General features: G+C 43.5%; 1 protein-coding gene across 3 annotated transcripts; it reads right to left on the bottom strand.

Moving 5' to 3' along the window:
- Positions 1 to 2549: 2549 nt before the first annotated feature.
- On the bottom strand, positions 2550 to 12244 carry LOC101154844 (presenilin-1). 3 transcript variants are annotated; one of them, XM_023951672.1, is made up of 11 exons: positions 12088 to 12244; positions 11141 to 11227; positions 7186 to 7502; positions 6866 to 7007; positions 5638 to 5705; positions 5340 to 5560; positions 4735 to 4833; positions 4484 to 4558; positions 4224 to 4412; positions 4032 to 4144; positions 2550 to 3941 (listed from the first exon to the last, which is right to left on the bottom strand). In XM_023951672.1, the coding sequence occupies exons 2-11, from the start codon at positions 11177 to 11179 to the stop codon at positions 3786 to 3788; spliced, it is 1419 nt and encodes a 472-aa protein (XP_023807440.1). In that variant the 5' UTR covers positions 11180 to 11227; positions 12088 to 12244; the 3' UTR covers positions 2550 to 3785. The 3 variants fall into 3 exon arrangements, with proteins under 3 accessions (XP_023807440.1, XP_023807441.1, XP_023807439.1); XM_023951673.1 differs by having other exon boundaries at positions 4224 to 4409; positions 7186 to 7505; XM_023951671.1 differs by having other exon boundaries at positions 7186 to 7505.
- Positions 12245 to 14117: the final 1873 nt, after the last annotated feature.

Consider the following 14117-nt stretch of genomic DNA (forward strand, 5'->3'; position numbering starts at 1 on the left):
CCCTCCGACCACCAAAATCACATCAAATCACTTCACAGCTAAAGAAAAACTCTGATATTCTGGTTTTGATTTATGGGTGGGCAGACCAAGCTAAACTTTCCTTTGTCCCGCCTAATTGCCTAATTTTTTGGAACATCGTTTCGGCCATGTTTTTGGGGGGTCGACGTTCCTAAAATGGGTCAAGAGGAGGGACAAAGAAGCCAGAAACTGTTTAGGACATGCCTACTGGAACATATTCAATGTTTACAAATAAATTAGACTGTATTCAGACTGGACACATTTGATTTGCTTAAAGTGAACCAGAGTTTGTTTCCCGCGATAATCCGGGAAGCCTGGTCCGGCACCAGGAACCCATCTTTGGAGGTGGTCTCTGTTCGATTCCAATCAGACTGAGCTCCGGTTCGCTCCGAGTTTCCTAAGTCTGAATGCAGTCCGTCCTCGGAGCGGAACAACTGGACAAAAACGGCCACCGTCGCCGGGCATGATGGGATGGAAACAGAGTAATGGAGCAAGAATGAGACCCAGAAACCTGCAGGCTCATTAAAACAAGTTTTAACGTTAAGGATTGCCCTACCCACCAATTTTAACTGCACCCCCTTAGTACACACACCCTTTACCCCTCAAAATATACACTCCAACACAAACACTTACATGCACACACACACCCTCACAAACACACACACATGCATTTCACAAGGAAGGTGGGACCTCGGACCATCTGTCCCCTATTCAATTCAATTCAATTCAATTTTATTTCTATAGCCCAAATTCACAACAACAGTCGTCTCGATGGGCTTCGAAGTGAAACATGAACTCCAAAGGATCATGAATACAAAGAGTTCAACAGGAAAATACTAAATTGAACAAACTAACTGACTAAACTAAACTGCCATCCCTGCCCTTAGACCCCCCCTTCGCGGTAAGGAAAAACAAAAAAAAAACGGATTCCGAAAAAAATGAAGAAACCTCAGGGGTGCCCACTTGAAGGAGGGATCCTCCCCCAGGACGGACAGGCGATTTACCAGAACTCTTAGAGAAGACTTAACTTATCTAACCCTACAACTACATATTTAAAGTCCAGCAGACGAGCTTCATCCAGCCAGAGTTGGGGGGACAGTCAGGGGCGCGAGTCGAGCCGCAGACAGGATCCACAGCCAGGTGTAGGAGCAGGAGCAGAGACGAGGTACACGACCAGGTACAGAGCAGAGATGACCAAGAGGCAGGATCCACAGCCAGGTGTAGAAGCAGTAGTAGAGGCGAGTTACATGGTCAGGAACAGGAGCACGGATAAGCCAACTGGAATCCCCTACCCTACCCCATCCCTGGTAGGGGGTACTGGGCCCCTGGCACGGCGGCCGTGTTCCATGGGTGCTGGCTTCCTGGGCTTGGCGGCCCTCTTTCCACGCAGGGAGAGGGATCCCTGAGTTCTCTGGCAAGTCCAAGAGCCAGGGATCCCATCACACCTGAGCCTGGGGGTGTCCGAGTCCCTGTGGTGTGGGTTCTGGTCCCTTCCCCTGATTGCTGGGCCTCGCCAAATTTCCAACTGTAGCTCAGCCAGGTCGGACCATGTTTACAACACTTCTTGTGGATCCCCTCTTCCCCCAGGTGTACCCCTCCTGGGCGGGGGCGGCTGGCCCCTGTTTTACTCTCTCCTGGACTGACCGTGGGCCGGGTGGGTGGCTGCCTGGAGCACGGGGCGGGTCTCCCTTGGGAGGTCCTGGCTCATACCTGGGGCTGGGGTGGGGGGATGTCCAGAACTCCCAGGTGGTGATGAGGTGTTCGTCTGGGGCTGTGGACACTCCTCTGGGGCGGGGTCCCGCGTTGGGCCCTCCTGGCGCGTTGGGGGGGCTGCTCACCTGGTTAGCCTGGAGCTTGCACTCTGTCCCCCTATGCCCCCCCCCCAAGCTTGACCCTGGCGACCAATAAACAGCTTATAGTGACCTTCTTCCCTGAATCGTTACATATTTCAATTGTAGGACATTCCAGTATTCCATCCACTGCAACTGACAATTACCGTAAACGTATTTTTTTTCATATACTGCGACTCCTCCACCTTTTTTATTTACTCTCTTCATAGAGTTAAGTTTGAGGGTTTTCCAATTCAAAGTCAGCGTCCTTGTCGCGGCTGAACCAAGTTTCAGATATGGTTATGATATCAAAGGAATGTTCCATATTCTGTAAATAGTCTTTGATGTCTCCAAAGTTGGTCTACATGCTTCTGCTGTTAAAGTGAATGATTGACAGTCTTCCTTCTGGGTCAACAGAGTTTTTATAGTAAACTATGCTGTAACATTTGCATAGAATTGATCAGGGTCGATGTCTTGAAGGTTGTCATTATCACTGAATACTTTAATGGTTTGCACACCGTTCAGATCTCTGAAAGTCGTTTGGTTGCAGGTGACTGTTGAAGAAATTGTTGTTTTTTTTAGAAGCCATGGACAGTAGAGTTCATCCCTTCATCTCGTAAGACCAGCATCTTCACGTCTCTCTTATTCAAACAGGAAGTTGTCTTTTTTTTTTGGGTTCCAAAACAAAAGACAAAAATCTGTTTTCACATTTTATTACAAAAGAACAAACTCTGTTCAACTTTGCATAACATATATGCATGTGAGAGACAGGAAAAAAAGCAAATCACCAAACTTCTTGAATTAAAAAAAAAAAAAAACATTGGGGGACAAGCAGGCTCAGAGAAATTATTTAGTTTGTGTTTCATCAGTGAGAATCAAACTTGAGTGCAACAACAAACGGTCCATCGGTCCTCTTCAACGTTTTTGGATATCTTTCCAGAATCTTGGTGTCTTTTTATTTTTTTTGCAGTAAAACTTGAAATCCTTAATTCAGGATCAGAAGAGAATCTGTTCCCAGTTTGATCGAACGAAAGTTTCGATCTTTTAAACATCATTCCTGCAGGAAATGCATTTTTCCAGGTCAACCCGGAGAACCTTGAAGTGTCGGTTCCTCCTAAATTCCTAAAGAAAAGACAAAGAGCGCGTGAACGCAGCTGCAGGAGGTGAGCGATGGGGGCGGGGCATAGGACCGGACAGCACCAGGTGAGCATCCAGGTTAGCTGCAGCTCAAGGTTCAGAGTTTGTGACCCAACGGTCACAGGTTACAATCCTTGGACACAACAAGAAAACAAAAAGACTTCACCCCCCCAGGATGAAGCAGGTACCACGTGATGGAGTCACACGGCAACATTTACTACAGGTAAAGACTGAAATGCCCTTGAGCAAGGCACTGAACCTTCTACTGCTCCAGCGGTCCTGTCCACCTCAGGCTCCGAGTCCTCCGCAGAAATTTTACAATAAAACTTGTAAGTTGCTTCCACTTTTTTTTTTTTTTTTGCAACATTGCTTCACTTTGGCGTCGGACAGATTTGACCCCCCCTCCCAAACCGGCCCGACGTCGCTTTCTTTTACAATCAGACGGCGCAGAATCAGAGCAGAACCGGCACTGAAGGTCCGCTCATTCGGTGAAGGCTTTGAAGATCTTGGCTTCCGTTGGGTTTCAGAAATGTGACGGGATGTCTTTATTGGAGAGTTTAGACCCGCCCCCTGCGGACCGCCGCGAGGGGCGGGACGACCTCCTGAAGGACCTGAGGCGGCTGGTTGGACCGGAGACGAAGCCTCAGAGACGTTAAAAGCTTCAGGAAATGAAGGCAGAGCAGAAACAGGGGGGGGGCTGCGTTGCCGTCTTTTGTTCCAGCAGCTGGGGGGGGGGGGGGGGGGGGCCCTCTCGTGTTGTTGTGAGGGCACGTGGGGGGGGCGGGGGCTCACGGCGTCCCGCTAAATATAGAACTGGTGCAGCGCCAGCTTGTCCATGAAGGGCCTCACCAAGTTGTCGGTGGCGAAGTAGAAGACCAGGCCGAAAAAGATGGAGATGGGCAGAGCGGGCAGCGCCTTCTTGAAGATGGCGAGGAGCAGCAGGGTCAGACAGAGGCCCTGCAGGAGGGGAGGGGGGGGACACACCAGACAAAACATTCAGAGCGACTGCAGACCGACGCACGCTGAAACTGTCGGGCCCACACTCACGATCAGGATGGCCACGAAGCAGGCCAGCGTGGTGTTCCAGTCGCCGCTGGCCGCCGCCTTCCCCACCAGCATGCTGTAGAAGATGAAGTCTCCCAGCCCCAGTTTGACGCCCCCTGTGAGGACGGCAGGACGCCACATTCAACACTTGAATGTTTTCAATCCCATTTTCTTCCTCAGACCCCCAGGACTTACGCTCCTCCTCATCCTCCTCCGCCGGCGGGCGAGCCGAAGGCATCTGCTGGATCTGCCGCCGGGTCTCCTCCGTGGACTGCAGCTGCCCCAGCTGGTGCTCCTGTTGGCTGACCCAGGAGGGGGTGAAGCCTCCGTCGTCCTGCGGCGAGCTCAAGGGGGGCGGAGACTCCGCCGGCTCCGGCGCCGCTGCTGATCGGAGATGCGGGTCGCGTTAGGGAACAGGAAAAAGGAAGAAAAGCGCCTTAAACCGCACAGCTCACCTTCCTGCGTCTCCTCTGCGGATTCCCTTCTCGGCCCGCCCGTGTCGGCCATGTTGACGAGCCATACCATTGTAGCTGGGGGGGGGGGGGGGGGGGGGGGGGGAATTCAGTCTCTCAAAACAAGTAATTTTTCATTTTTTGGAGCAAACAGGTGTTCAGTCCAAAAACAGCAGATGAACTTTCAAAGTAAAAGCACACAGTTCATATCAGGGATTCTAAACTGTTATGGGATGTTTTAAGTGTGACCTCACAGGAGTAGATGAGAGCAGGAAAGATGGGCTCGTTTCTTTCCTGGGCCGTCTCGACCAGGATCCTCAGAGGTCCTTTAGGGCAAAGAACCGCCAGTAGATCTGTGGGGCGGGAGGAGAAACAAGAGAGGTGAGGCTCCTTCCACTCCTGCGTTAAACCCGTTGAGTGTAAATCTGTGTTATGGTTGATATATAGAAGCAAAGTAGCACTTAAAGTGAAAAGATCATTTGAAAACTCTGTGGCTGAGACGCTGCAGTTTCAGAAAGGACGCTCGTCTCTGTCGTTTCTGATTTATGTGAAAGTAATTTAAAGGCAGAAGCGCCAACATCTTCACTAGCTACAGCTATAAATCTGAATTATTTTTAGGTTTAATTATGTTAGATTTTCTTCAGAGCATGAATGTATTTTTCTTGTCTGACCTTCATTTCCTGTCCCTCATCAAAGACGATGGATGTTACGCATCCATCAATTCAGATTTTATCCCGATTCTGCTCATAAATTCTCTGAGACCGCGGCCTAAAACGAACCAGATGAGGGCCATCTTCAAAGGGTGGGGGGCAGACTCCTGCACCTACAGGTCAGACGGCAGATGGAAGGGGGGGGTTACCGTAGACGGAGATGACGGCCAGGATGAGCCAGGCGGTCCACTCCGGCAGGTACTTGATGAAGACCAGAGCCATGAGGGCGCTGATCATGATGAGGTAGGCCTGCTGCAGACGCAGAGGTCCCTTCCAGTGGATGCACATCATGCCCACCACGCCGAAGTTCCAGATGACGATCACCACGGTGAAGTAGTCCATGGCCACATTGTAGGTCTTGAAAACTTCTCTGTCAGAAGCAACAGAGGCATGATGGGAAAACTAGCCACCGGCATCAGGAAGGAGCTACAAAAAGCTGCCTCTTACTGGAGGTAGATGTAGGAGAAGAAGAAGAGGAGGAAGAGGGAGGAGAGGAAGAGCCAGCCATGGATGACCTGAAAGGACGAAGAGGAGGCGGGTTAGCTTCAACAAAAAAAAAGACAGTTTGCTTTGATTTACCCACAAGAGACAGAACATGCAAATCTTCAAACATGCAAGCGATGGTGAGAAACGGGACTTTTTTCACAAAAAGACGTCATATTTTTGTCTGATTCTGGCTCCGAGTCAAGCTTCTTTCCTAACAGCTGTGAGAAAGCGATAAAGGTTTTAAGGGGCGGGGCAACTATGGGAAAAAAAAAAGTTCCATCGCCTGATGGTTTTGAAAACAGCCGTCTCTTTAAAGACCTCAAGATGTGTCCAAGTCATTCCATGTATCCAAGTGTGACGCCATCCATAGAAAGTGTCTTACTTCCAGCTCCAACCAAATGAAGTCAATCCAGTCGCCATTTTTCCACAATACGGACGCCGCCATGTTGGAGCCAGACGTCAAAGGTAAGCAGTAATTGGTCAGAGTCGGTCTGAGTCATCGTTTCTATGGCAACCACTCTCACCAATCACAAGGGATGTGGCCTTCCAACAAGCTCACTCCCGATAGGTGAGAGTGGTTGCCATAGAAACGTCGACTCTGACCACTCCCTGCTGACTGACAACATCTTGTTCTAACATGGCGACCGAATTGACTTCATTTAGTTGGAGCCGGACGTAAATGATCTTCAATGGATGACGTCACTCCCTCAGTCCAGTTCTCATTTACAGTCTATTGACGAGACGCAGAACTTCGAACATATTCACATTATGCTTTGAATAAAAAGGTTTGAATTCTCCGTAAACGTAAAGTTTAAATGAGTTCAAGTGTCTGAGGTTGAAAAATATTCACATGAAAACAGCCGATCATTTTGTTTGAGGTAAGCGTCTCTACAGAACGCCAACTTTATGAAGAGACAGTGTCAAACCTCAAGCATGATGTGTTTACTGAACCTTGGAATTTAGAAACACTATGCTTAAATGGATTACTAAACCAACACATCTGACAGTAACCATTGCAGAATAAGTTCCTCTTTTTCTAAAAGAACCTTTGAAGTGAACTTTTTAAATCCTGAGCAGAGCTGACGCAATAGCAGTCGGGTCTGATGTTTCCTCCGCTGTCTGATCTGCTCGGTAAAACGGGACCATGAAGCTCACGTCCCGGAAGACTGCGGGCCGAGCTTTCTTGTACCTTGTAGCAGCGATACTTGTACAGCAGCACCAGCACCAGCGTCATGACGATGATGACCGTGATCATGATGGTGGCGTTCAGGATGGAGTTCACGGCTCTCTGGCCCACCGTGTCCGTGTCCTCGGGGAATGGCGTGTAAATCCTGCAGAGGTGGAGAAAAGCACAGGTCTAATTCCAAGGTTTCATTTCAGTAAACAGCCCTGAGTTCACTCGGCTTCAGTAAACGCCTGTTCTCGCCGCTTTAGCTCCACCTGGTGGCTAAGAAGCTGCATTGCACCCAGTCTGCGGGTGGATGCGAGCGCTCCGACAAAAACACTCACAGCCTCTGTCCATCCTTTCGGGTGTAGAAGCCGACGGACTTTATGGTTGCCACGACAACGGCCATGCAGAGCGTCACGGGAACGAAGAGCATGATGACGTGCTTGGCCCCGTATTTCAAGGTCATCTCCTCGTCCTCGTCTTCCTCCGCCTCTTGCACTGCCGGACGGGCGGCGGGCGGGTGCCCGTTCTGCTCGGGGCCTCCGCCCTCGCCTCGCCCTACGCCCGAACCTCCCCTGGTCCGCAACCTCGTCCCCCCCTCCTGCTGCTGCTGCTGCTGCTGGCGGGGCTCAGGACCCGCAGCGGACTCGGGCTGGCCCTGCTGTGAGAGGAAAGAGCGTTTTACGTGAACCGTCTCCAGGAGACAGCTGAGTCACGGATGTAAAAACACATCCCACAGAAGCTCGTAGCCTACAGAAACATCCATCCCATCTGGACAGTGACCTTTTGCCAAATGATCAACAGTCAGAATAAAAAATATATAAAATTTAACATTTTCATACTCATTGATTCACAAAAACAATGAATATCAACAGTTTTCTGTTCCTTTTTGACTCCCCAGAGTTCATTTTAATCCCAAATCTTCTGAAAGTCTTGGCTTTTACAACGGTAAAGATCCACTTCAATGTAAATTGTGTTTTTAACATTTTCTTGAGGCATTTTTCTGATGACGGAGGACCTATACTTCATAAAAATCCGGATTAAAATCAGTCATTTTTGAGTATTTCTTTGTTCAAATCCTTGTGAATCAGGAGCAGAAAAATGGATGCCGTCTGTAAAAGATCGTATCGGTGACGGAAGCCACAAACTTCCTGCTCTGCTCCATTCTGATCATCCATCTGCAGACAAATAGATCCATGGACGTCTTTGTTTTCCTGGTCTGAGCTGGAATCTGGGTCAGAACTGTACAGCTGGATAGCTAATGTTAATTTAGTTCAATGAGTTCTATCGCTAGAGGAGACATCAGGTGGTTCCACATGGGAGGAGAGCGCCGCCATCTTGATGAGGTCAAGTCACTGCTGCAGTGCATGCATGTGAACACAGTTTTTGCATAATAACGGTTCATTATGCGGGTTTCAACTGTCAAAAATCGGAGAAATTAGTCCATGAAGGAGAAAGGCAGAACATTTCTCAGATTTCTTTAAAGCTGCAGGGGCTTCTTTACTAGAAAACATGTTGACATGCATGATGCTGCAGGGCTGTTATCAACATGCTGCATTATGTACGTATAATTTGCTGTCGACATAAATGTAAACTTTATTGTGTTAAACCTATATACAGTATCCTAGGACTATTCTATTATAGTAAAATAGATTTATACATTTCTGACTCAGTGACTGAACTTTTCTTGCAGGTTTCCAATGGATTCAGACTTCAGGAAAAAGTGGATCTTAGCAATAAAAAGAGCAAACCCAGATGGATCACTGTGGTACCAACTAGTAATACAGTCTGACTATGTTCAAAACATTTTGTGGAAACACATTTTGATACACCACAACATCTGTGTTACACAAATTGATCACTCACACGAATCAGTAAATCTATTGATTTTCTTTGTAAATCTGTTGTTAACAGTTAACTTATTGTTATTATTATCGATTCATTATTATTGACTTATTATTTATATATTGCTATTATTTATTGTTATAATTGACTTACTGTAGAATTATTTTTCGGGCTTTTCTAAATAATTTAAATTACATGTCAAAGAGGTCCAAACTTCTACATGTTTAAAATTTATTTTTAAAAATTCTTTGTATTAATTTTTTTTTGTAATAAGTTCTGCAACTATGCATTTATATATATATATATATATATATATATATATATATATATATATATATTATAAAAGCTACTTAGATGCCACCAAAGGCTATAGAAAGTGTTGCCATGTGGGCGCCGACGACCTCACGAAGATGGCGTCGCACTCCACCACCGTAAGTTATATCCTCTAGCGATATAACTCATTGGTTTAGTTAAAGGGGTGTGAGGGGCTGTAAGCTAGTGGGAGGGCGTGTAAAGAAACGGCTGACAGGAAGCGGGGTTGTTCTGCGCCATAAAATCCGAGGTGAATTTCCAATGAACTCTTGCGATACCTGTACAGCAGCACCAGCGTTTTTGATTTATTCATGTTCTATGTCCTACAAAAACGACGTAATCACAATAAAAATATCAGCGGGAACACTTTGAAAATAGATGATCAGAGTCTTTAACAACATAAGACCCACCAGGGAAACTTTTCTGGTTCTGGATGAGAGTAGAAAACCAACGCCACATCAAGACGTCATCAATGCCGACCGGAATGTCGCTGTGACTCATGCAAACATGTTACTCCAAGCAGAGTTCTGCATGTAAATTTTGTAAAAAGGGTCCATTTAAAGAAAAGCAAAGATCTGCTGCGGGTCAAGAAAGAAGACGTGTTTCTGCGGCCCCACCCCTCTTTTTTCTTTCCATACAACATGCTTCCAGCTGGGAGGTCAACAGTTCCAACACCCGCCTCAAAAACTAAACGCTGCAGCTGAACCGGTTTGTCCATTTCTGCTGACCAGCAGCTTCTGTGCAGAAACGCTCTGAGCCCAAACTGGAATATCAACTTTTGAGGTTTTGCAATCCTGGAGGACTGATCATTCTGCAGACACAGTAAAGTGTTTATGTCTGCTAACTTTTTATATGAAGCGGGTAACATTACTATTATAAACACCATCGACACCTAAGACCATTTTTTTAGCAATTCTCACTCATCTGGATTGTCCAAAACCCTCGTGACCCACAAGAACCTCACCGATTTACCAAACATCCAAACAAACTTCATCCCACAGAAACCATTACAGACTAGAAATGCTGGCTGTGCCTGAGGACAAGTCCCATCAGAAACAAAAAAAAAAACAACACAAAAACGTTCCTGAACTAAAAAGCAAGTTCAGACATGGAGCGGTAACCCTCCACCCCCCCCCAAAGAACCCATGAAGCAATCTGAGCAGAAGAGTCGTATAGACGTTTCCAGAGGCCGATCCGAGCAAAGGTCTGAAACATTGACTGCTATTCAGTCCAGACGACGCTAGTATGAAAGATAAGTGCTGCTTTTCAGAATAAAAGACATTCTGCAGCAGTTCAGGACCACCGTCTCCATTAAAGGGGAGTTCTTCACCAAGACTCCATCCAAGCAGAAGTACTTTGTGGATTCATGAATCATTTTCCACAATTAACACACAACTTTGGCTTCTAGGTTGCTAGGAGGCGGCCTGCAATAAAAAAGGACTTTGACTTCCTAGGGTTATGAAGGAAGAACTCGACCATCATCAAAATAATAAACACAGAACTCCTCCTAGTTTCTGATTTATTCAGTAAAAACGCAGTATTTGTTAGGCACTGAAGTGCAAATCACACAACCCAAAAACATTAAAGATCACAATTTAAAAAGCAACACAATTCATAAAAAAACACTATTACATTTAAGAAATCAAAACAATATGACAACGTTTGAATTTTGAAGAGGAGGATGTTTAGCCTGAACTGTGCTAAAGGAGTTAATTGATCAAACACCCAACTTTTGCAATGGGCGCGGCTAGAAGCTTCAGGAAATCTCTTCCATCTGAAGATTTCGCCAAACTACATATCTTCCTGCTGAAACTTTAGGTTCTTTTTTTATTTGAATTATTTTATTTTATCTGGAAATTACTTTTGATTTTGTTTCCATTTTTCTTGGAATTATATTTTGGTTTCCTGGAATCTTGTTTTGATTTCTTGAATGTAATGTTTGCTTTATCATCTGTTTTGCTTTTTGTTGTTGTGATCTTTAATATGTTTTTGTGTTGAGTGATGCATTTGTGTAATTTCACTTACAGTAAAACAAAAATTAGATTTAAAAGACCAGAAACAACAAACTAAACTTAAAAGTTCTCCAATCCCCCTCAAGTTGTGAAATAAGTGAAATAAGCTAGATGCCTTTAAACCGACCATAAAGTTGTTTTCAACATCCTCTGCGTTGTTCGCCATGGCCGGCTCGGCTGGCGCTTGTCTTCATGCAAATCGAACTCTGGGAACCTGGAAAAGACGAGAAAGCATCAGAACGGCCCATCTCCGTCCATTCTGGACTCAAATACAGGTTCTCCAAATGCTGAAACAGAAGGTCCCTGCTACATTCTTATAGTTTCACTGGGAAGCAGAATGAAACTTTAAAAAGAACACTGGTTCTAGAGAGGCGCCAAAGAATGAGAAAAGGGCTGATTCAAACAGAGAAACGACATCATTTGGATTCAAAAGAAAAGACATACCAACAAAACCAATGGGAACTAGTTTTAGGAATTTAAAGTGATAAATATAAACGTTTATTTTTACTGAAGGAATTCTAAATTTATATTAAGTCTTTATGTTTAATTGTATGACTGATGAAATGTGCAGTTTTGCAATGAAGCTTGATGTAAACAGACAAAGTGATAAAGGTTGCGGTTATACGACAAAGTTTAGGTTGTAAAAATGACAGCATAGCATTACGACCGCGTCTAAATAGTCTAAAAAAAGCCTATTTAAGGTTAGTTTCATTTTTAGAGGAGATGATAACACTGCAGGTTTAGTTAATATTAATAAACTTTAAATACATGTCATTTTTAGCCAAGGATGCGTCTAGTTTCATTCACGTTGACTGCTTATATGAAGAAGCTACATGATCATGTCATGACAAAAAATACAAAGTCACGAGATAATTACAAATGTATTTAATAACAACAAAAGTAATTAACGCCTTTTTATTAGGACTCACGTGGTGGTTTAGCTTTTAGAAAGTATAAACAACGAACGACGGGCTAGCCAGTAACGGCTAACGCTGGGCGGCTAGCGCCCGCGAACATGCGCAGTTCAGACCTCTCGGGTTCTTCAAAAGAACAACTAGTCGAAAGAGCGCTTACTTTAACAAATGAACGGTAACGTTATTGTTGACATCTAGTGGATAGTTTTGAAGCCTGGGAACTCCGTCCTCCTCCTCTTTGTTGTTCCTCCCTGCTGCCCGAACATCCGGCCACAGCGATACACCTCTTTGTTCTTCCTCTAGCCTTTGATGGCGGTGGGAAGACCCGCACGAAAACGCATTACCGCCACCTACCGGCCGGCAACACAATAGAAAATCAATTAGAAGAAGACAGTACAAACATGATTCAGGCCTTTTCTATATGGAAAATCTGGACCCGGGAATTTCTGATGTCATTAATGTTGTCATTATTTTATGCAAACATTTCATTCATTTATGTAAATGGAAAAATGCATGCCTTTGTTTAGTATTTTTTTGAATTATTTTTCTGATTATTATAAGTGTCATAAATGCATTCCAAACAAAAACAAGAAAACGACAGTAATTTATTTAAAATATATCTAAAGTATTGTTATTTTTAATTGTTTTTTGCCTTGCCTTTGCCTATTTTTTAAAATGTTGTTTTGTTTTTTTCTATATGCGCATTTATAACGTTTGTTCACCCTAACTTGGTTTGTATATTAGCATTTATAAGGGGGAAAAAAACACACACATTATTAAAAATATTACTGTTTTTGTTTTTTTGTTGTTGTTGTTGTTTGTTTTTTTATGTGTGTTTGATATTAACAATTGTTTCTTTGTTGTGCACGTGAATGTGAATTTCTCTAAATTGAAAAATGTACAATAAAGTTTATTGGAAAAAAATAAAAAATTATTTAGGCCTTGATCAATTTAACGTAAACAAATAAATGAAACCTTCATAAATGAATTTAAACTGGAATCACTGACACATATTAGAGAAAATAAAATTATTACTTATCATATAGAAAACGTCCCTTTTCTTCTATAGATGTGTGATAGGGGAAAAATAACATTTTTTTTGCATCTCTTTGCTCAGTTTTATCTTTATTTTTTTAGTTTTGTTTTTGTTTTTTCACTCTGAGTTTATTCCCAATGTTTGTAATCACTCAGATTTTTTCTGATGTATGATGTTATCATGTCAAGCCATGTCTTGTAATTTTCAATTTTGTACCATGTTGTTCAATAAAAAGAAAAAAAGCTATCTTACGCCATAATTAATGCTGTCTTATTCTTTTTTTGTGAGATGGGGGAACCAAAACCAATTTAAGCAACGCATACAAAAACATTAAAAAATAATAATAATCATATTGACTCTGTCTATTATTAGACAGTCACAAAAAAAAGTTATTTTCCCACCACTAAAATCCTTCATTTGATTTTTTTGTCTGCTCCTTCCCTTGACTGTGTCGCCCTACATACTGAATCAGAACATCCATGTGAAGCTCAGTATTTCTGCGGCTTGACTTTATGGGCTGTAATTCATATGTTATTGTTTGAATTAATTCTTAAATTTTTGACTAACGGATGAAAAGTGATGTTGACTTTCTTTAAGTTAAAATTAAAGAACATGAGTCTTTGGGAGGAGTTCAGAGTTAAGGACATGACTGCAAGTGTTTGTTTATTCTTAAAGTCTGCAACTGCGTGTAAATCAGAAAATTAAATGGATTTCCAGGAGTCCAAAATGTGTTGCTTTTTTTTTCTTAGATGTTGTAAAAAGTAGTTTAATTAAGTGTACTAGAAGCATTACTCAAAAAGCCAGTGGTATTGAAGTAACTTTTCAAGATGTCCAAATATTATAAAGTGTTCCCGTTTATTAGTTAGAGGAGGTTTTCAGTTACTACCTAGACTAATCTATGGCAGACGTTCTATACCTAAACTCATGTATTCTTAATCAAAAACACAAAGTGTGGCAGTTTTTGCTAAGCATCTTCTGATGTTAAACTTTAAAAGTGGTTTGCATATTTTAAGGTGATCAGAATATAGCACAACACTAGCCTAACAAAAAGGCTAGTGTGAACTTAACAAACATATTGTGATTTCAGTTAAAAAGGTCGTCATTGTTTCCTTTCTTTTTTTCATTCATTAATGTTGTCTAAATATCGATTAATT

The sequence above is a fragment of the Oryzias latipes genome, chromosome 22, assembly GCF_002234675.1.
Source record: "Oryzias latipes chromosome 22, ASM223467v1".
Taxonomy (NCBI): Eukaryota; Metazoa; Chordata; class Actinopteri; order Beloniformes; family Adrianichthyidae; genus Oryzias; species Oryzias latipes.